We start from the raw sequence: 22,249 nt of genomic DNA, 5'->3' as shown, positions 1-22,249 counted from the left end.
CTTGGCCTTTTAGTACATTGCAGAATTTGGGGGGTAGTGGCTCCTTACCTGTTTTGGGAATTATATCAATTGGATAATGATTCGCAACCAGAGGGAGGTCAGGAATATTTATACTGTGGGAAACAATTACTGAAGAACTACATGTATTCAGGAGCATCTTTGTATATATATTTTTAATCATATTCTTTGCAGCCTCTCTCACTCACTTTGGAGCTCAGTGATCATGGGAGAGGGACTGTACTGCCTGATGTTTGTCACAGTGGAAATGTCAATGTACATGTTTTATATTTTATTCTTCATTTTTGAGATTCCTTTTTTTCCCTTTTTAGCTGTTGAGTTTCATGTCATGCTTGAAATGTCAACTACAAACACTAAGATAAAAATATATTCTATTATTTAGACCATTTTATAATTTATTCTTAATTTTAAAAATTTCTAATCAGCCTAGAATACATTTTTGTACACCGTGTGGTAGAATTATAGTTTTATTACTTTTTCAAAATTCAGCTGATTATGAAGTAGTTATTTATTGAACAAACCATTCTTTTCCAATTAATTTGAAATATTACCTTCACTTTATTTTTAAAATAAAGGGACTTCTCATATAAAGGTGATTTTATCACACATCTAATTTTGCATCAGAACCATAGTTTATTGTGACATAGTTTGTTATAATATGGGATAAATTTTCAAATCCCAAATATAAAATCATGATAATTACTTTAACTCCATAGATTAATTTGACATCTGTTATATTGAATTATGGTCTATAACTGTGACCTGCAAATTGTAGGGGCTCTTGAACCTCCTTAAAATGGGGCCTCCAGGTCAAATCATTTTCCATAATAATAATAAGATATCATTTGCTTTCCCCCCTGTATTGACATTTGCACTAATGGTGCAGAAACAGTGGGAGGTGAAACAGCTGGTACCTTAGAACAAATCAAGGCAGTGGCCGCAGACTCGGACAGTGGTCCCGTGCTCCTCACGGATGCGCGCTTGCTTTAGTTCCAGGAGCAGGTCAGTTTTCTGAGCCTTGCAATGTGTTCCTGGTCTGCTTAGTGTTCCTGGTGCTGCTAGAGCTTCTTCCTGCTCCGTTCCTGCTGGTGCCACCTGCAGGGGCAGAGCTATATCCCAATATGCCTGTTCTCACTGGGTGACCTTCTGAGGATGGGGGACTAACCCCGGGCCTGGTTATGCCACAGCTCAACTACAGAGAGACATTGCGTTGGCACCTGGTGGTAGAGCGGCATCTGGGATATCCTAGGACTTCATTGCTGCTCCTTTTGGAGGTGGATGAGACTGCCTACCAATGGCCTGGTTGTGAAGTAGGGTATGGAAGACCCTGGGACTGAGAAGGAAAACCCCTATTTTGTAAAACTACTGTTTGGAATTCTCTGCTGTTGTTTTAGACAGACTCTTATTCTAAAAAAAAAATAACTTTGCTTTCTAGCCTGCTTAAATAATGAGAAAGATAAACTTAGCTGCCTGACCTTGTAGGCCAGACACTGGATATGCCCATAATCTCAATGCCATGCCAGGTGCATTTTTTAAATTGGATAGAACTGTGTTGTTTTCAAGGCCAGCTGCGAGATAACCACTAAGTGCACATAGGGCTGGCTCCTTAATAAAAAGGGAAGTTCTGCTTGTAGCTTTGCTTAGAATTTGAATTCATTTTCTCTAAGCCCACCGTGGTGAATAAAGTGAATCTCTCCAAACTCTCCTCCTGCATTGTTTGATTGTTCCGAATCTCTGTAACAGGACTTCCTTAGCATTGCCCTAGACAGACTGGATGGCTCCCTGGGCCCAGCAGAGGAGCACACGTTGAGAAAACCTGGGACTTTTTGCTGTGTCTGCTGTAGGCAGACTAGACAGCTGCCGGCCCCGCTTTGTAGTGGAAACCGATCAGCCCAGGCTTTCCCTAGTGGGTGGACTCCTGCCGGGGCCCCAGCTGTGGAGCAGAGTTTAGGGCTCCCTATTAGTTCTTTGTATGTCTTCCCTTCTTGTGGACTTTTGGCCATAGCAAGCAAGTTGCTGTGGTTGTGGTATGGGGTTTGTTGTTGTTTGGTTTTTGTTGTCTCTGCCTTTTGGTGGTTCCAGGAGACACATTCTGTTGGTCTCCAGTTTGGGGATATAAGGTGATAAAAAGAAAATTTAGGGAATTTACCATATTGTCATTCCTTGAGTCTTGAGGCCTTTGGCCAGTCCACCTTCTTCTATACAACTCTCAATTATTTTATCCTTGCCTGTTGAATAATTTCAAGGGTATTTAATTGTATTTAGAGGAAAGACCAGGGAAAAGTGAATTTACATGATCTTGTTTTAGAATTAGACATCAGTGCATATGTTTTGAAAAATTCAAGCTATTGAGAAATAAAAATGATCAAGTTGTCAAAGTAGATTAACTTTTGACATCAGTTATCATCATAAATGTTTTAAACATGTTTGTTTAATTTTATAGGAATTATGTTGGAATATGAGAAAAGTGGAGAATTGAAGACCAAATCCATAGATTTACTTGATCTCAGTCCCAGGTAAACTAGTTATACAATGTGACATGTATTTCATATCCAGTTGTTTTTTTATTGGAAAACCCTGACATAGGGTGACGTATGGAAGAGCTGCATAACCTCAGACAATACATTGCTTTAAAAATGTTGTGTGGTGTGTGACTTCCTGTTTATTTCAGTGAGTTCTACTTGAGTGTCTTGTTGAATGAGGAGGTAGAAAATGGATCATTAGTCTGCCCTTCCCTCCTACCCCCTAAATAGACCCTTTTAAATAAAAATAAACTTTTTATTTTAGAATAGTTTTAGAAAAGTTGTGAAGAGAAAGTTTTCACGTACCCCATACTTGGTATCCTTTATTATTATCATCTTAGACTAGTATGGTACATTTGTCATAATTAATGAACCAGTATCGATACATTATTATTAACTAAAGACTGTATTTTACTAAATTTTCTTTGGTTTTTGCCTAAACCTCTTTTTCTCTTCCAAGATCCCCTCCAGGAGACCACATGGCATTTAGTCATGACGTCTCCTTGGTCTCCTCATGGCTGTGAGAGTGCCTCAGACTTGCCTTCTTTTTGATGACCTTAACATTACTGAGGGGTACTGGTCATGACATTTTAAGAATATTACCAAGCCTGTTATTTTCTTAGTAGATAAATATCTCATAGGGCTGACTGCATACAATCTTCCTCAATAATTGCCATAGGGTGGAGTTGGGAGGAATTAAGTTTTGTCTCTGAAACTTGTGTGCTCAGAGGAAATCCCCCTGCGAGATCATATTGCCAAGAATTCATTTCTGTTAGGACGTCTTATGCAAAACTGCACTTGGAGAGATAGAATCAGAATAGAGATTATTCCTGCGGGAGCCCACATGCAGAGAAGGAGAAGATATTCTGAATGGGAGAAGATAAAAAAGAACTAGTATAAAAATACTGCAATATGTGTTTTATCTAGTACCCCGGGGCAATGAGTGATTTCCCACTGCGACTGTCCTTTTGCTTTGTCCTGATTAGTGGGGAGGGGAACAGAGTCTTTCAGCAAAGGGACTTAGCTGCTCTCTAGTTTTAGAATAAACCAAACAGCTCCTGGCTGGTGAGAGCTGCCGCCAGGTCTGGAGTCTGTCTCAGGGTGGGAACAGGTGTGGCTCAGATGGTAACAGTTACGATTCCAGGTGCCTGGCACAGAGGTCTCAGAAGGTATTTATTTTTTAAATAAAAAAGTAAACGGTGGCTAAGGCAATGTTATTTAATTTCATCTACACCAATCTCTGTTTAATCTATTTTCAGGGAAGACAAGACCTCAGATCGAATCAATCCTTTTTGCTAGTTTTGTAAAGGTTCGGAACACATTACTGCTGTGTGTGGTTATGGCAGCAGGCAGAAAGCTCCATTGTTAGACATTCATTTTCTCAATCAGTAAATGATGTATTTGCACCTTCTACATGTAAAGCTGTAGGGTAGAGTCTATGAGAGGCTATAAAGATGCGAGTCATAATGCCTACCTCTGTGGGCTTATTGTCTAGTTTGAGGAACAACTTGTATGAAACAGATGAACAACATGTAAGTGATGCAGATAAAGTTATAGGTGAGAGAATAACTTCCAGGTAGAGATTCAGGACAGTGCAGACTTATGTATAAAAAGTGCAGATCTTTAGGATGCTGTATTCACCCGATAGAGTCAATAAATGTCTCAAAGTTTGTTTAAAAAAAGTATGGGTCTTATTTCTAGTTCTGCCCAAGAATCTGGAAGTATTCTGCACATAAAAACACTTGCATTATATATGACATAGTGGAGTTACTATCTTAGAAGATAACAATTAGAATAGGACCGCAGTTGGGATATACTGGTTAACCATCTGGTTTCTTGAGATCTCACAAGGAAATTTGTACTGATTCACCACATTTGTTGGAAACTCCCAACAGGCATTATGATGTTTTTAATGCGTATGAAAGTATAATTTTTTTTTGATAACGAACTGTCTCAGAATTTATCAAAGGCATAATTATAAACTGTCTCTGGTTTATTTCCGTTCCAAATACTCACTCTAATTCCAATAGGTTGTATTTCTTGAGAGCTGGGGCCATGTCTTTTACTCTTGCAGCGCGTAACCCACAGTAGGTACTCAGTAAAAGTTAATGGGGCCAGTAGTCCAGTAGCTCAGTGCCTTGCACAGAACTGGAGCTCAGGATGTTTGCATTTAGGATGCTCATCAGAGTTCAAGTTTCTGGGAAGTGGATGCTGAGACAGAGGTCAATGGGTAAAAGGTTACTGGACAGTGACACCTATGACAGACCAGAGGGTGAAGGGGGTGTGGCAGGAGGAGGCACACATCATGATAATGCAGATTTGACAATGGCCTCTGACAGCCCAAAGGGGAACTCCGGAGTAGAGCTTGCTTGTTTGGGGAGTTTCTCACGTGCCAAAACAGCCAGGCTCATGCACTGCCCCTTTGCTCAGCCCTGGGCTGAGGGCCATAATGAAAAACAGGCCCTGCCCCCAAATGCTGAGACGGATCCTGGAGCAGCTCAGCTGGAGGCTGTCCATTAACTCATCACCCCTCGCAGCCAGGCCACAGGGCCTTAAGGTTGCGTGCTGGGTAGTGTGCATCTTTGACTCATGTTTTGCAAAATTACCCCATTTGGATGCTTTGCAGTTCATAGTCATTAATATTTGCCTTGATTTAGTATTATTCTGAACTAGCAAAATTGACCAGAATTGGTATAAATTACTGGAATACTGAGGAAAACCATGAATCTGCCCTTTTCAGACCAGTTCTCTTTCAGGGAAATCATGTTGTAGTCAATAAGAAATAGTAATAAAAATCACCATTATGCTTTGAATGTTTACTTTTGGTCAGGTACTTTCTCTTTCCCTGAAAATATTTAGAGCCGACACTTTGGGTCGGTGGGTTGGAAGAGATCAACCAAAGCACTTGTATGCATATATGCATAGCCATGGACACAGACAATAGGGTGATGAAAGTCTGGGGCAGGCGGTGGGGGCAGGCTAGAAGGGTTCAATGAGGGGAAAAAGGGGACATATAAATTTTTTTTTTAAAGAAACTTTCTGGATCTCAGTGTTTTTTGTTTTTTTTTTTCTTTTAGTGCAAATATAGTTATTATAAAAGTATTAAATTAGAAGGTTGTTACAGAATTAAATGAGAGAACATATGTAAAGTGGAAAGAATAGTACTACCAGGAACATTCAATATAACTTCATTTAAAAGAAAAAGAAGGAAAAAAACATATAGAAGAAGCTCATGCTCAGACCCAGGATGCCCTTGGCCTTCTTTAGGTGAGCAAGTCAGGATCTTTGCACCCGCTCCTCCCAGGGGAGAAGTCTCAGGAAGTGAAAATGGGTTCTGGAGAATCCCAGCTGCTGCCATCCCTGCCACAATGCTCTTTATTGATTTGCATGATGTCTTCCCCCCACAATCCCCCCCCCCCCCAGACATCTCTTGATAAAGATGATGGTGTTCTTGACATTTTAAAATGCTGTACTTCGAAAAACAATGCAACTCTTCAGGTAATGAATGCAGGTGCGACTGTGGCATAGGAGAAGTAACTTTCTTTTTGTGGATCTTAGTACTGATGTCAGTGCCCTAGTAGAAGAGATACAGAGAGCAGAACCTCTAATCACAGCTTCACGATCACACCAGGTGAAACTTTTAATACAGAGACTACAAGATAAACTCAGACAGCACAGCGACCACAAATTTGAACTTTTCAAGGTAATGTGTGTGTTCAAAATACAAGGTGTAACTTCAATGAATTCATTGACATCCTGTTAATTTGAGGTGAAATGCAAATTTTGTTTTTTCTTCCCCTCAGTGCCTCACATGTATTTGTTAAGGCTGAGTCTCAATGACTGTTTGTTGAATGAATGAAATTCAAACATTTATTTTTTTTGAAGTTTAATAAAGATTTGCAGTAAATATAGCTGTTACTTATAATGATAAATTTAAAGGCTAACCATTAAGGAAGCTTTAGGTTATTAAATAATTAAAGTTATTTTTTTCATTTAGAGTAATATTAAGAAGTTGTGTTTCATGGTAAATCAATATTTCAGTAAATTATTTATTGATATTATTGATATAAAATTTTTAATTCAATGTAAATATGCTTATTTTCCATAGTTTTTTATTATTAGATTAAAAATATTACAAATTTAGTCATTTATTACTTCAGGAACAGCTTATTTTTTTTATTAACAAGATTTTATAGCTTCTTCTAGAATTGCTTCATATTAAAATGACTTAATTTTGTATGATTTAAGTATAATTATAACAAAATATAATTATTATTTACATACTCAGCATATTCTATCTGATACAAAATATTAAAGCAATTATTTGTACTCATCCTTTCAATTTACTAAAAAAGGATGAGGTTATTCATGTAATATTTCTTTGTCCAGCAGATGGCACTATTAAACTTCAAATAGGAGCTCTATAACTAGCCTGACCTTGTAATTTATCATGCAAAGGGAACAATTTTGATAGTGAAAGAAAACACTATTAATAGTAGTTACACTCTGGTAATAGACATAACAGACTGTCCCAGCCTAATCTATCACTCTGTCTGTAAACATAATATCCAATTTGCCTATATTTATCCAATACATATTCCTCATTCACTGTGTGCCAAACAATGTAGGGATTGAAAGATAAATAAAATAAGATACATCCTGACTCTAAAAGAACTTTATGATTAAAAAAGTAATAATACATTGTAAACATATTTAGTGTATTTCCTCTATAGACTGTTCATATATATTTACAAAACCATGTGTACTATGTTAAAGAAAATATTATAAATTAGTGCTATTTGATATCTTATTTAATAGCACTAATTTATCTTAAAGGCAAGTTGATGGAAAACACAGATTCTGGTTTTGTTTCTAACTACCAAATGTATTATTAATCATAATAATAGATGGTACAATATATTTTTTCTCATTTGTTCAGATATTAAATATTGTCCTTTTATTACATATAATTAAGATAAGCTTGCATATTTTTATTGGTTTGAAATTTAAAATTAATGAATTAAACTTAATTTTATTTGAGTTTAAAAATGGTATTTTCTTTCATTGAAGGTTCTCAGAGCACATATACTGCCATTGACTAACGTTGCACTGAATAAATCGGGCTCTTGGTAAGGTTCTCTATTTATTTAAAAAATAATAATTTTATTAGATTTCATTTTTTATAGCAGTTTCAGGTTCACAGCAAAACTGAGAAGAAGGTAAAGGGATTTCTCATATATCTCATGTTCACCTCCTCCCACCCCCGCTAGCCTCCCCCACTGTCAACAACCCTAGAGGCGTACATTTGCTACAATCGATGAACCTACAGTGACACATCATTATCACTCAAAGTTCACAGTTTTCATTAGGGTTCACTCTTGACTTTGTACATTCTATGTGTTGTCAAATGTATAATGACATATACGCACCAGTATGGTACCACACAGAGCAGTTTCACTGCCCTAAAACTCCTCTTGTTTTTATTTTGTCTATATCTATATATTTCTATTTTTTATAATTTATAACATTCAAGGGGTAAACTTTTTTAAAGTAAATTTGCATATATTTAAGGTGTACAATATGATGATTTGATATACACAGTGAAATAATTGCTAATCAAACTAAGATACCATTACAGTTACCTTCTTTGTGTGTGAAGAAAGCACCTGAAATTTATTCTTTTACATGTTTCCCATAATCAATACAGTATTATTAACTGTTGTCACATGCCTGTAGATTAGATATCCAGACTTATTCATACTGCATAATTGCAACTTTGTAATCTTGGACCAACACCTTCTCATTTCTCCCACTCTCCAGCCCCTGGTAATTCCTGTCCTACTCTCTGCTTCTATGAGTTTAACTTCTTTTTAAGATTCCACATAGAATGAGATCATACAGAATTTGTCCTTCCCTATCTGGCTTATTTCACTTAGCATGATGTCGTCCATATTCACTTTTGTTGTCACAATTGGCAGATTTCTTCTCTCTCATGGTTGAATTATATTTCATTGCATACATCACATTTTCTTCATCCATTCATCCCTTGACCCACACTTACATTGTTCCCGTTTCCGAGCTATGGTGAATAAGCTGCAATGGACATGGGAGTGCAGATATCTATCTCTATGACATCCTTACTGCAGTTCCTTTGGATACATACACCCATCCCCAGGTAGAACTGCTGGATCACATTGCAGTTCTAATTTTAATATTGGGGGTAAATCACCATACTGTCTTCCATAATGACTGCACCAAAACATTCTTGGAGAAGCTAGGAAGAAAATGCCTAGGGGAGAATTGCTGGGAGTCTTTCCCAGCATCTAGAAGGGCTCAGGAATCTGGAGAAGGCACTGTGTGTAAATTATTAAAGAGTCCAGAGATGAAACATAATTTTGGAAGGCATTTTGGGGGGCCAGAGAAAACTTAGCTAAAGAAACTAAGTTCTCCTGTCTCTCTGGACCCCTTGCTTTTTATTAACACAAATTGTCCTAAAGTAAGGTAGATATACTTATCAAAGGCCAGGGTTTAGTGTACAGAATCCATTGTCAGATTTGGGGAAACTGCCTAAGGCTCTTCAGGTGTTTGGCCAGCAGGAGGCAATAACACGTAGATTGAAATGTCCTCAGCTGTCTGGCAGCAAGCAATCATTTATGTATTCTTTTCAGGTTTGGGGAAATGCACTCAGCCATTTCCAGATGATTCAGCCCTGCTGATATGCTGAAATTAGCTTCCGGCAGAGAATCAAAGAAACACTGCCTAGTCTACCTTCCTGTTTGGTTGAGTTTAGATATAAGAATCTGTCTTCACCTTGTATAATTACCACTTGACATTTAGACTCACCTTTCAATATTGTGCATTACTTTCTGTGTTAGAGAAATAGTGTCTCTAATAGAATATTTAAGAAATAACTAAGATACTATTATTTTACTTTAAAATATTGTAGGTCAATATATTACCTATTCATGTAGTAGAATAGTCATGTTAAATATTGTTAAATATGAAGCATATAGTTATTGAACACTTATTCATGTGCCAGTCATGTTCTGGGTCCTGGGAGGATGGTGGTGAACCAGATGGGTAGAAGGACTAGCATGTATAAAATAAACAATGCAGTTCTTCAGAGAACGTGGCTGGTGAGGGTGATTAAAGTCCCAGAGAGAGCCAGGGCTGCTGGCCTCGTGGACACGAGCAGAAGTTGAATTTTCCTCTAGGTTGCTAGAACGCCATTTGAAGAAGGTTAACAAAATAACACCAATTTTGTTGAGGAAAACCAATGTGTAAGGACCATTTGAGAGGCAAGACCCATTCAAATATGGTTTTATTTGTTTAGGTAAGAGATGGAGACAATGGAGCTGGTGAGATTGGCCATAGCAGGGATGTATTTGAGGCATGGGGTAACAGAATTTACTTATAGATTGTGGGATGTGAGAGAAACTGAGGAATCAAAGATGATACTAAGATTTTAGGGGCTGACCAACTGGAAGAATGATGCTATTTATTAATTAAGATATGTTAGAATTTCTAAAAATGTTAGTGACTGTCATTATTTAATATAGTTATTTTTATTATAAGGCTAGTTATTGGCAAGGATTACTATTTTATTTAGTGACTTATTTTTGGTTTGGAGATAAAATTGGAAAGTTTCTAAGGCAAAGAACTTATTAAGACAAAGGACTTACTGCTCCCATTTTAACTGTTTGTTCTGCATACACAATTTACATGGAAAAAGTATGAGAAACCGAGCTATAATCTTGCAGGTAAGAAATGAGGTCTTATTAACACACAGCTTTCCCCCCCTTGTGATTAATTGACATTCCTGTCTTAGTTTTATCACAGGAAGCTATGACCGAACCTGCAAAGTCTGGGACACCGCATCTGGAGGGGAACTTCTCACCCTGGATGGCCACAGGAACGTGGTGTATGCCATCGCATTCAACAACCCTTATGGGTAAAACACATTCACTCACTCACTTCTTCCCTGTTAACCCATTGATTCACTTGCTCAGCCCTTCCTCCATCTATCTGAGGGAGGGAAGGAGGAAGACAGAGAGTGAAAATTTATTGAGTGCCTGATACATGCTTTTAAATACCACTTCCAGTGCTTAAAGAAGTTTGGGGACTGGTATTACTGTCCTCAATAAAAAATATAAAGTTCAAGTCCCCTTCCCAGGATCACACAGTAGTAAAGAGGAGAGCAAGAGTTCGAGCTCAAGGAGGGCTGGCTTACCCTTGCAGCTCTCTGACAGGCAGCTCCACTGGTGTTTGTAGCACCGGCTGATGCTTCTGGCGAATGTGCCATATACATTGATAAACTTGTTTACTTTGTTTAGAAGTTCATTTGCAGTCTTACCGGGGAGAAAAAATTGGGTATAGTAACATGCTAAGTAGTAGTACCAAATGCAATAGAAGAATTTTTAAACCAATCTATAGTTCATGGAGTCAATAGACTACCAAGGTTCTCTATCTATCTTTCTGCACGACATACGCTGATACCCATGACTCCATGCATGCTTATAGCAGCTGGGCTAACCACGGGCATGCTTAACTTCTCTGCCCACTGGTTAGATTCTAAGCTTACCAAGAGTTGGTCATATTTGTCTCTGAATCTGCTTATGTTGGTTGTGCTTTCAGTTGTAATTATGTTATTTAATTAAAATTTGCTTATAACTAATGAAATGTGAATGTGAAAATGAAGCTGTTGTTTTCCAGGAAAGCATAGAAAAGGTAAATATTTGAAAAAAATTACTAAATGAAGTTGTAGATGAGATCAATGTAAAAATTGGAAAACACATTGTAAAAAATTGAACAAATTCTATAGTCAGATTGTTCTGCAAGTATTTTTAAGTTTAAGTTCTCATTCCATTTTAAAGAAAAAATGGGAAATTGTAGAGGTTGGATATGGTTTATCCAAGGCAGATAATGAGCTGCATAATTAGCTCACCCATAATCAAAGTAAAGGCCTTGGCCTCTTATCAAAAGATTGGCAAACGAATGTAAACTTGTACATATTTGAGTAAAAATTTAAACGTGTATCTTATTTTCACCATTGGTTGCTTTAACTGACTTTTTTCATTAATCAAGCCATGGTTTTTATTATAGTACTAGAGGCCCGGTGCACGAAATTTGTGCACGGAGGGGGGTTCTCCCTCAGCCCAGCCTGTACCCTCTCCAATATGAGACCCCTTGAGGGATGTCTGACTGCCCGTTTAGGCCCGATCCCACTGGGATCGGGCCTAAACGGGCAGTCAGACATCCCTCTCACAATCCAGGACTGCTGGCTCCCAACTGCTTGCCTGATTGGCCCTAACCGCTTCTGCCTGCCAGCCTGATCACCCCCTAACCACTCTGCTGCCAGCCTGATTGATGCCTAACAGCTCCCCTGCCAGCCTGTTTGCCCCCAACTTCCCTCCTCTGCCGGCCTGGTCACTCCTAACTGCCCTCTCCTGGAGGGTTGATCACCTCCAACTGCCCTTTCTTGCAGGCCTGGTCCCTCTCAACTGCCCTCCCTTGCAGGCCAGGTGCCTCCCAACTGCCCTCTCCTGCTGGCCATCTTGTGGTGGCCATCTTGTGTCCACATGGGGGCAGGATCTTTGACCACATGGGGGCAGCTATATTGTGTGTTGCAGTGATGATCAATCTGCATATTATTCTTTTATTAGATAGGATAGAGGCCTGGTACAGGGGTGGGGGCCAGCTGGTTTGCCCTGAAGGGCGTCCCGGATCAGGTGGGGTTTCCCTTGGGGTGTGGGGCGGCCTGAGCGAGGGGCCTGTGGTGTTTTGCAGGCTGGCCATGCCCCCTGGTAACCCAAGCAGAGGCCCTGGTATCTGGAATTTATTTTCCTTCTACAATTGAAACTTTGTAGCCTGGAGCAGAGCCAAGCCAAGCCTGGGGCTCCCTCCGAGGCCGCAGCCATTGTGTTGGGATTATAATTGAAACTATGTTGCCTTAAGCAGGTGAGCCTGGCCAGGATGTGTGGAAAGCTTTGCTTCCCCTGTTGCCGGCAGCAACCCTGGCCTGCTCTCTCAAGCTCCATTCTGCCGCCATTTGTTTGAATTTGTTTACCTTCTATAATTGAAACTTTGTAGCTTGAGTGGAGGCTTAGGCCTGGAAATGGCAGGCAGAAAGCTTGGCCTCCTCTGTTACCTAGGAAACCTTGCTCTCTGTGGCTGTAGCCATCTTGGTTTGGGTTAATTTGCATACTCTCTCTGATTGGATGGTGGGCGTGGCTTGTGGGTGTGTCGGAGGTGTGGTCAATTTGCATATTTGTCTATTATTAGATTAGACTAGAAGCCCGATACATTAAGATTCATGCTAGAATGGGCCTTCCTTTCCCTGGCTGCTGGCACCGCCTTCGCTCTGGCCCGAGCCGCCTTTCTGCTCTGGCCTGGAGCCGCTGCCTTTCCGCCTTCCTACGCTGCTCAGAGGCCTGGAGCGGCCAGGGGTGGTGCAGAAGGCCTGCGTTGTCGCCATGGCAACGACACAAGCATCCTGCCCAGGCCATTCGGTGCCCACATATGCAAATTAACCTGCCATCTTTGTTGGGTTAATTTGCAAACTCACTCCTGATTGGCTGGTGGGCGTCTCAAAGGTACGGTCAATTAGCATGTTACTCTTTTATTAGGTAGATTATGATGACTAGAACAAAACAGTCAATGGCTTAAAAGCTGAGAGATAATCTCTGTGGTTCCTCCCAGGTAGAGTCTTTGAGGATTATATGAGGTTGATGCAGATGCATGAAAGATGGAAGCTAGAAGGAGCGGTGAGGACACCCTGGCAAAGGGACTTTGGCTGCTCAGCATTTTAGGCGGGACTTTGTCAGGCACCCTCAGTGATCTGTCTCCCTCATTAACATTTTATGTTGAGAAACAAGTGGGTGAGTTCAGAGCTTGCTGTGCAGCTTGACCCTGTTCTGGAGGACCGAGCTGCTATGAAAGGTTTGTGAGCAAAGGAAGGGCACAATGAAAGAACTACTTCAGAAGGATTTCTCTGGCAGAAAGAAAGGAGCAGAGGGTTTGGGATGGGAATAACTGGGGAAGAAACCAGGAGGCAGGGAGATTAGTTAGGAAGCAGATAAAAGAACACATTCATGAGATAATGGAAACTTAGTCTAGGATAGTGGCAGAGGCAATAAAAGGTATTTTACAAAAATTTGCTGCACTAGAGTAGTACTTGTACACCATGAATATTAAAAACTTGATATCTACTTGGCTAATGCCATAATACAATTTCTAGACAGGGTAATTGTGGTGGCACAATTAAACTTCATTGATACGTTAATATGATTACATATTCCAACTAAACTACAGAAAATTTAACTTTGATGTATGTATTTTTAAATTGTAGAGAATGATAATTTTTCTAATACCTTATTACAACAGCTTGTGGGAGGGAAGGGCTTTTATTAAATTATAAATGATACTGTTCTACTTCTAGTATGATTCCTACTTTTAATTACAATGGTATTTAAAGGCTTTTGAAAGTATATTTTCTGTAATACCATATCCTTTAATAGTATATTTAACAGGAGTGATACTTTGGTATGTCTATCTGGGAACAAAGCATTTGAGGATGAAGAAGTGAGAAACACTCCTCACTTTTGGCCCGTCTATTGGATTCTACCAAGAGTCCCTGATGAAAACCCATTTTTCCACCTCCTAGTTATCCTAGTCTGGCCAGGATAACTGTGTGGGCTAGAGCAGAACTTTTCACTACACTTTGGTGCATTGGAGTTTCAGCAATAATAGCTCAAGACAGTTGCCAAAGAATAGAGGGGAGTGTATGTGTGTGTGTGTGTGTGTGTGTGTGTGTAAAGGGGTGGGGAGAGGGGAGAGAGAGAGGAGAGAGAGAGAGAGAGAGAGAGAGAGAGAGAGAGAGAGAGAGAGAGAGGTGAACTAGCTTAATGTTCATCTGTTTTATATATTAGATCAGGAGTAAGCTTTGATTCAATAAAATAATTCTAAAAAACATTGGCATTAGTAATATCTTTTATAACCTGGCATCATATGGTAGAGAATAGTATGTGATAGAACAGAAGTTGATCAAACTTGAGATTATGTTTGAAGTGCAGAGAGCACGGAAAATGGATGGGGGGAACTAATAAAGAACTCACAGGGCGTTCAGGATATCTTGAGCAGAATTTGAAAGACAACTGCTGTTGGAAAAAATCTTAGACTGGCTGTCACAGGAGAGAGCCAGTGCAGAGACTGGGGTGCAGAAACAGTCTCTGTGTTAGGACTTTTGTGGGGGAGGTGGTGTGTATTCTCCAGGATAAGCTGTCCCTGCAGCATCACAGAGAGGGCCTTGCTTTCCATTAGCATCAGAGACCACAGAGCTACTATGTGGGTGACCTGAGAACAAAGCAGAGAAGCAAGGCACTGTGTTAGAATGAGCAAGTAGAAATTCTGCAACTGTGTTGAGCTCTTAGATTTGCTTGGGATATGTATTTTGGATTTTAAGAGTCCTCGCACTTTTTAACAATGACTTGCACTATAAATGACAATCCAATTGGGCAAACATTTGGATGATTTCCTATACAGGACAGATGGGATTAGGGACAAAAGAGAAGGTTTTAGTTCCACAATCAAGAGTAAAATAGGCTAATCTATTCTGACCTGTTGGGTGTTGATAGTAGCCCTGCTGCACAGTAAGGATGGGGATCCTCTTGTTTGAAAGGGACTGAACTCTTGATCACATCCCTCTCTAAACCTTCTTTCTTGTTCAAAGTCCTTACAAGTGGAATAATACAGTTTTTATTTTCCCCCAAGAGAGGCCCATTGTCTAACTTCTTAAAACCTTATCTAGACATATGGTTAATTGGATTTATATTTTATCATTGCCCTTTTAAATCCAATGCTATCCTTTTAAGGAGATCCACCAACATAATTTTTTTATGTTTATTTTACACTAGAAGCCCGGTGCACGAATTTGTGCATGGGTGGGGTCCCTCGGCCTGGCTAATGATCAGGGCCAATTGGGGCCATCTAGTCCAGTCCCAGTTGGGGCTGATGGGGGTCTGCCAGCTGGGGAGGGACTGCGGGAGGTTGGCCGGCCAGGGAGGGAACATGGGAGGGCTCCAGGGTGTGTTCAGCCCTCTCACCCAGTCCCAATTGGCTGAACCCCAGCAGCAAGCTAACCTACCGGTCGGAGTGTCTGACCCCTGGTAGTCAGTGCGCGTCATAGTGACTGGTCGAGTGGTCGACCAAGCGGTTGACTGATCGGTCAGACACTTAGCATATTACGCTTTCATTATATAGGATTATTAATTTTAATTTGTTAGTAATTTTCTAAACTAAGTCTTTTATCATATTCATTGAGTAACTGGAACCTAAGTTTAGCTGCATGCCACCATGAATGCCAAACTTGTGAGACAGGGGCAGGTGAAAAAGGAAAGAGATTCATTCAAGTGCTGTTCACCTGAGAAAATGGGGGACTCTTGTCCAAAGCACATATCCACATCTCAGTGCAGGCAGATGTTTTTATAAGGAGGGAGAGGGAAAGCAGAACAAAGAGAGCAAGGGAGGGGGTTTGAAAAGTTCTCTATGTGCAGACCAACTGAGTCTATTCTAATAAGGACCTCAAAACTGATCAAGTCTAGTGTGCATCACGTGGTCTTTGTCATCCTGGTTCTGCACCATCCTGGTCTTACAGTTGAAGGCCAGCAATTATCCTGGATCTTGGATGACTGAAGGTCAGATCTGCATTTTCTGAAGTTAGTTCCTGGAATTCTTATATAAACACTAGTGTCCCAGGCACGAATTCGTGCACCAGTGGGGTCCTTCAGCCTGGCCTGTGGGCTCAGGCTGAAACTGCTCTCTGACATCCCTTGAGGGATCCTGGATTGTGAGAGGGCACAGGCCAGGCCGAGGACCCCACCGGTGCACGATCAGGGTAGGGGAGGGACACGAGAGGTTGGCCAGCTGGGGAGGGACTGCGGGAGGGCTCCAGGGCATGTCTGGCCCATCTTGCTCAGTCCTGATTGACCAGACCCCAGCAGCAAGCTAACCTACCAGTCAGAGTGTCTGCCCCTGGTGGTCGGTGCACATCATAGCGAGTGGTTGAGCAGCCTTAGCACATCATTAGCATATTACACTTTGATTGGTTGAACGGCCAACTGGTCAACCAGACACTTAGCATATTAGGCTTTTATTATATAGGATGCTGTTTATCTACAAGCTACATAGTAGTCAGACTCAGCATTTACAGAAACAATGTCAAAAGAATGATGGCGTGAGTTACAATTCCCCACTATTACAGTTGTACTAATTTGAAAAGTATTTTTAATCCTAAACATATATCTTTAATGTAAAATATTTAAAATGAAACAACCTGATGCCATTAAAAATTAGACCTTTATTCTGTTACCAATGAAGCAGATATAGGATTGCTTCTTGTTTTAAAAGTTAAGCAAATTTCTGAGCAGGTAGAGAGTCGTGTATTAATATCTTAATTCAGTGGGTCACTGAACTGGATTGAATTGGATTTCAAAATCCACATTTTTTTTTTTTTTTATCTTAGTGACAAAATTGCCACTGGGTCCTTTGATAAGACTTGTAAACTGTGGAGTGTAGAAACGGGAAAATGTTACCATACCTTTAGGGGTCATACAGCAGAAATAGTGAGTACATATATTTTATTATTTTTTATGTTGTTGTTCTTTGTTTTGTTTTATGTTTCCTTTCTTTTCTTTTGATATATTTCATTTTTTTTTTTTAGGGCAGTTTAGGTTCATAGCAAAATTGAGGGGAAAGTAGAGAGATTTCACATATACTCCCAGTCCTCTTCCCTTCCCCCACCCCCATGCAAATAGCTTGTCCCATTATTAATATCTTTCACAAGAGTGGTACCTTGCTTACAAATAATAAAACTGCACTGACACATATTACTATTTCCTTTTAATATTCCATTATAAAAGTGGTGGTTCTATCTTTATAATTAATTAAAAAATTCTAACCAGTATTTTTATTCTCTATAAATTTTGTATAGTGGCATTGATATAATTTACAAACTACTCTAATTTTAATATCTTGTAGATTCCTGAATTGACTAAGTAGACACATAATATAAGAAGTACATGAGTACAGTAGCCAAACTGATTTTCTCTTTTTCATCTTTCTTCCTTTCTTTCTCTTTCTCTCTCTCTCTTTCTTCCTTCCTTCCTTTCTTCCTTCCTTCCTTCCTCCCTCCCTCCCTCCCTCCCTCCCTCCCTCCCTCCCTCCCTCCCTTCCTTCCTTCCTTCCTTCCTTCCTTCCTTCCTTCCTTCCTTCCATTCTTTCTTTCGTTCTTTCTTTCTTCATTTATATTTCTTTAAAGAACTGACTTGATTAGGGTTGATGAAATTCTTACGATAGTTTTTAAGATAATTTCTATATCATGTAAAATAGACTGTTTTCTAGATGTCATTAGAACTCAAATTTGTATAAATAGTCTGATACTCTAAACAACTTTTACTTTAGTGTGCCCTTGCCCTTGGCCAATTCTTTGATACATCTTATAGCAATTAGTGAGGTAATTGGCACCCTATGGAACAAGTTGTAGTTTAAAAAAATAAATAAGGTACTTATTTTAGGTGTAAAATGTATTTATATTTATCAAAATTCATCTTGAAACTTTTCTTTATAAAATTAACAATTTAAAATACTATATTTCTAAAACTGTTTTCATTTCATGTAATCCAGGTGTGTTTATCATTCAATCCTCAAAGCACATTGGTGGCTACGGGAAGTATGGACACAATGGCCAAACTGTGGGACATTCAGAATGGAGAGGAAGTATTCACTTTAACCGTACGTTAACAGTGTTAATAATACCTTTTAGAGTTTTCCATTTTCATCAGCCATTCCTTAGGATAAGTCCATCGCTTGTGTTTGTTTTATTTGTATTTGTATTACAAAATTAGCTCTAAGTAGACAATGGTTTTTAGACTGGAGTGAGAGAGTGTTTTCATTGGTGTATCAGTAGCGAATCTTCTAGAGAAGGTGATGGCTGTTCTCTGAGACTGGGCTGGACGTACTGGGGAAGCCAGATGAAGCCAGATTTATTTTGACTCCCTTCAGCCTAGAAGCCACACCTATTATAGCTTAAAACTATTGCCATCTATTTGGCTAAAAGTAAAGTAGGTGGAGGCTGGCACTTTTAGGAAAAGGCAGAACTGGGGAAACTTTCCAGCAAGTTTCTCAAAGGAATGACTGTTAGCATGCTTCTCCGAGACCCTCCAGCTTTCTGTATCACAAAATCCAAAATGACAAGAGGCAAGCGGCAGGAGGGGAGCAGGCCAAAGGGCACTTCCCCGGAGTGAGTGCTGGTGGTGTGTCTGCACAGGGGCCCCTGTTTGTCATCACCACAGACTAGCACCTTCTCATCACTTGCTACCCCCCACTTCTTTCCATGGACCTGAAACTACCCAACAAAAATAAGGCGGCTATCTATGGTAATTAATAGGACCAACTGGATAAAAGCAAATCCAGTTTTCTTATGCTTTCAAATTATAGATGTGTTAAAAATATAGGGTCCCTTTCCTAGGAGAGCTTTTTCTTAAAAAAGTTAAAAAAAATAAAAATGGACTTAAACAAGAGAGAAAAAACAACAACACTGTTTTCAACTAACACCAGGAGTTTTTCTTTCTCAATTCAGAGTGCCTGGCCTTATTAATATAAGTATTATTTTTCTGATCTTCGTTCTCATCATTTCTGCGGGTCTCTGCCTCTCCCTCCCAAACATTGGAAGGGCTGAGCCCTGCTCTGCACACCCGTCTCCTGCCAGAGAAGATCACACTTGTTTTGTGTGTTCAGAATTTTAATGTTCAGCTACATTTGATTTTTGTCATGTGGAATGAACCAGAAATTTAATTTGTAAATGAACTTTTGTATTATTTTAAAAAGTAATTACATGAATGTACCAAAATAATTAGGAAAACGAGGGATCTTCTCCCAGCAGAACCTACTGCTGAGGGGCTTTTCTCATGGTCTCAGTTTGAGTCATTGGACCTAGATGGTCACCAAGTGAAAGTCAGGCCAAAGGCCACATCATTATTGATCAATTCACATTAAATTATCATAAACATTTTTTTAAAAAGTTATTAACTTCACAAACTTTTTTCTTTTACTCATCACCTATTATTAGCCCATAAAGCATATAGCCCTCTGCTTTCCCAAAACATGCCCTTTTCCTTTCAAAACCAAGCAAGCAAGCAAGCAAACAACTTTATTGAGTGAAAGTGGAGTTGCTTTAAGTGTCTGTCCATTCTTAGTGAACCTCAAAAAGTGTGTAGTCATCACCAAAATCTAGTTTTAGAACATTCCCATTACCCCCAAAAGATACCTCATGCCCATTTGTACTCACTTCCCATTCCTACCCCAGTGGACCACTAATCTTTCCCCCTCTATATGTATATAGCTTTGTCTTTTCTGGCATTTTCTTTTAGGCGCTGATATTGTGCATTTCTTGTACTTGCTTTATCTAAAAGTATGCATGCTGGTATCTGCTCTCTTTTAGGGACATTCAGCTGAAATCATCTCCTTGTCCTTTAACACTTCAGGAGACAGGATCATCACGGGGTCTTTTGATCACACAGCTGTGGTGTGGGACACTGCAACTGGAAGGTATTCTATTTATATAGATATTTTTTAAAAAAATTATTGCTTGATTTTTTCTTAGAGAGAGAGGGAGGGAGGGAGAGAGAGAGAGAGAGAGAGAGAGAGAGAGAGAGAGAGAAACAATGATTTGTTGTTTCAGTTACTTATGCATTCATTTGTTGATTCTTGTATGTGCCCTGACCGGGGAGCAAACCTACAACCTTGGCATATCCGGACAATGCTCTAACTAAGAGAGCTACCCAGCCAGAACCAGTATTCTTAAGAAGACAAATCTTTGTTTATTAGTTTAATCTTAAATGTATTAACTGTGTTCCAGACTCTATAAGAATAAGACACACTTATGTATTTCATTCTTTAACCATATTTTTGATCCACAAAAATAATGTGATTTCTCAGAATTTTGAACAAAGAATATCAATTAGCAACATAACAGGGGAATGTTAGCAATAGCCTGGCTATATAGCGATTATTTATCCTTTGTACGAGTAATCAAATTTCAATGACTTATCATTATGGTAGGCATGGATATCATGAGTAAATAAAATCACATCTAATTTCCTAAATTTAATTTGGTACCAGAACTTCAATTTCCTTCCTAATTATTTTTGGCTCTAGTTGCTAAGAAGTTAACTAAGTTAGCCTATTTGTTTTATAAAACTCCACTCTTGAGACTTGTCTGTGTTTTGATAGAAGGGTTAATCATCAGGGGTACCGATCAGGGTGGAGTTTACAAGAGAGAGCAGGAGGGGCCCTGCAGACACTGACAGGTGGTTTCAGGGCTTCACTCATCTGCTGTAAGAACACTTTCAGAATTTCAGGCTACCTTTAGTTTTTACCTATGCCTTTCTGGTCTATTCTTAAGTAATATTGCTATCTTTGATTGTTGAAATGAAATTAGTAGTTGACTCGTTTTGAGCTTCAGTAAAGCCATCTTTGTTTTGTCATCGAAGACTTTATTTTGTAAAAATTAGAATTTATATCTTACACCAATAGGTTTGTCATCATTAATTGTGCACATATGCTGACATCAGGCATCTTTGAATCATTTCCATTTTGCAGGAAGGTGTGCAACCTAATTGGGCATTGTGCCGAGATTAGCAGTGCCTTATTCAACTGGGATTGCTCTATGATATTGACTGGCTCTATGGACAAAACCTGCATGGTGAGCTCAAGAAATACCTTGGTTTTATAATTCTCATGTCTGCTTTCTTGTTGTGTCAGATAGTCATTGCAACATTAACAAATTTCAAAGGTGTTATAAAATTAAGATATTAATTTATAAATAATAATTGATAAGTTTTTAATTTCAAGTTTTTGATCCTTCAAGTTTAGAGGAATTATGATGTAGTAAGACAATTTTAATGGATTCAAATGTATTAAGAGGTATTATTTTTAAAAGGCACATTCTTTTTGCTTAATGTCCCTCTATTCATTGATTAAACATTGATTAGAGTGAAGCTCAAGAAGTCTCAACCAGTGTCTCCCTGACTTTAAATTTCTGTTACTAAGAGATTATACTTTGGAATTATTATTTGATTATGTATCAAATGTATTATAATATTAATGAACTTCACATTTCCTGGCATTGTAGTTTTAGATCAAACTTCTTGACATTGACACCTTTTTTCCTAATGTGGTATTAGATTTGCACTACCTGATCTAAGTGTCTGCATTTGGTCTCCTCTGTGTCCAAAGTGTGCCTTTTAGCTGGTTGGCTGTGGTTGCTTGTCAGAATCAAGGTAAAATGAACAGAACTTGTAAAAATCATACACATGATTTTGGCACAATTATTTCACCACCATAAGAATGATATAAAGACTACTTCTGGCCATCTTTGCATTTTGGACCAGAAGTCACAGTCGTTACCTTCTTCCTCTTCCTCCTCCTCCTCCTCCTCCTCCTCCTCCTCCTCCTCCTCCTCCTCCTCCCCCCTCCTCCTCCTTCTCCTCCTCTTCCTCCTCCTCTTCTTCTTCTTCTTCTCTTCTTCTTCTTCTTCTTCTTCTTCTTCTTCTTCTTCTTCTTCTTCTTCTTCTTCTTCTTCTTCTTCTTCTTCTTCTTCTTCTTCCCCTTCCCCTTGCTCCTCCTCCCCCTCCCCGCCTCTCCCCCTCTCCCCC

At 39.3% G+C, this 22,249-nt stretch overlaps 1 protein-coding gene across 1 annotated transcript in view; it reads left to right on the top strand.

Annotated features, from left to right (window-relative positions):
- The window catches only part of DAW1 (dynein assembly factor with WD repeats 1), a 35,135-nt gene that overhangs the window by 4,557 nt on the left and 8,329 nt on the right, over nucleotides 1-22,249 (top strand). The window contains exons 2-9 of the mRNA XM_008145260.3: nucleotides 2,462-2,534; nucleotides 6,099-6,243; nucleotides 7,611-7,669; nucleotides 10,369-10,491; nucleotides 17,059-17,158; nucleotides 18,219-18,326; nucleotides 20,035-20,141; nucleotides 21,195-21,297. Of these exons, the coding sequence (XP_008143482.3) occupies nucleotides 2,462-2,534; nucleotides 6,099-6,243; nucleotides 7,611-7,669; nucleotides 10,369-10,491; nucleotides 17,059-17,158; nucleotides 18,219-18,326; nucleotides 20,035-20,141; nucleotides 21,195-21,297 (818 nt within the window). The remainder of the gene's footprint in view (nucleotides 1-2,461; nucleotides 2,535-6,098; nucleotides 6,244-7,610; nucleotides 7,670-10,368; nucleotides 10,492-17,058; nucleotides 17,159-18,218; nucleotides 18,327-20,034; nucleotides 20,142-21,194; nucleotides 21,298-22,249) is intronic.

Source organism: Eptesicus fuscus, chromosome 11, assembly GCF_027574615.1.
Source record: "Eptesicus fuscus isolate TK198812 chromosome 11, DD_ASM_mEF_20220401, whole genome shotgun sequence".
In the NCBI taxonomy this organism is placed as follows: Eukaryota; Metazoa; Chordata; class Mammalia; order Chiroptera; family Vespertilionidae; genus Eptesicus; species Eptesicus fuscus.
Note: the sequence above shows the minus strand (reverse complement) of the source record. Positions and strands in the feature narration are given on the sequence as shown.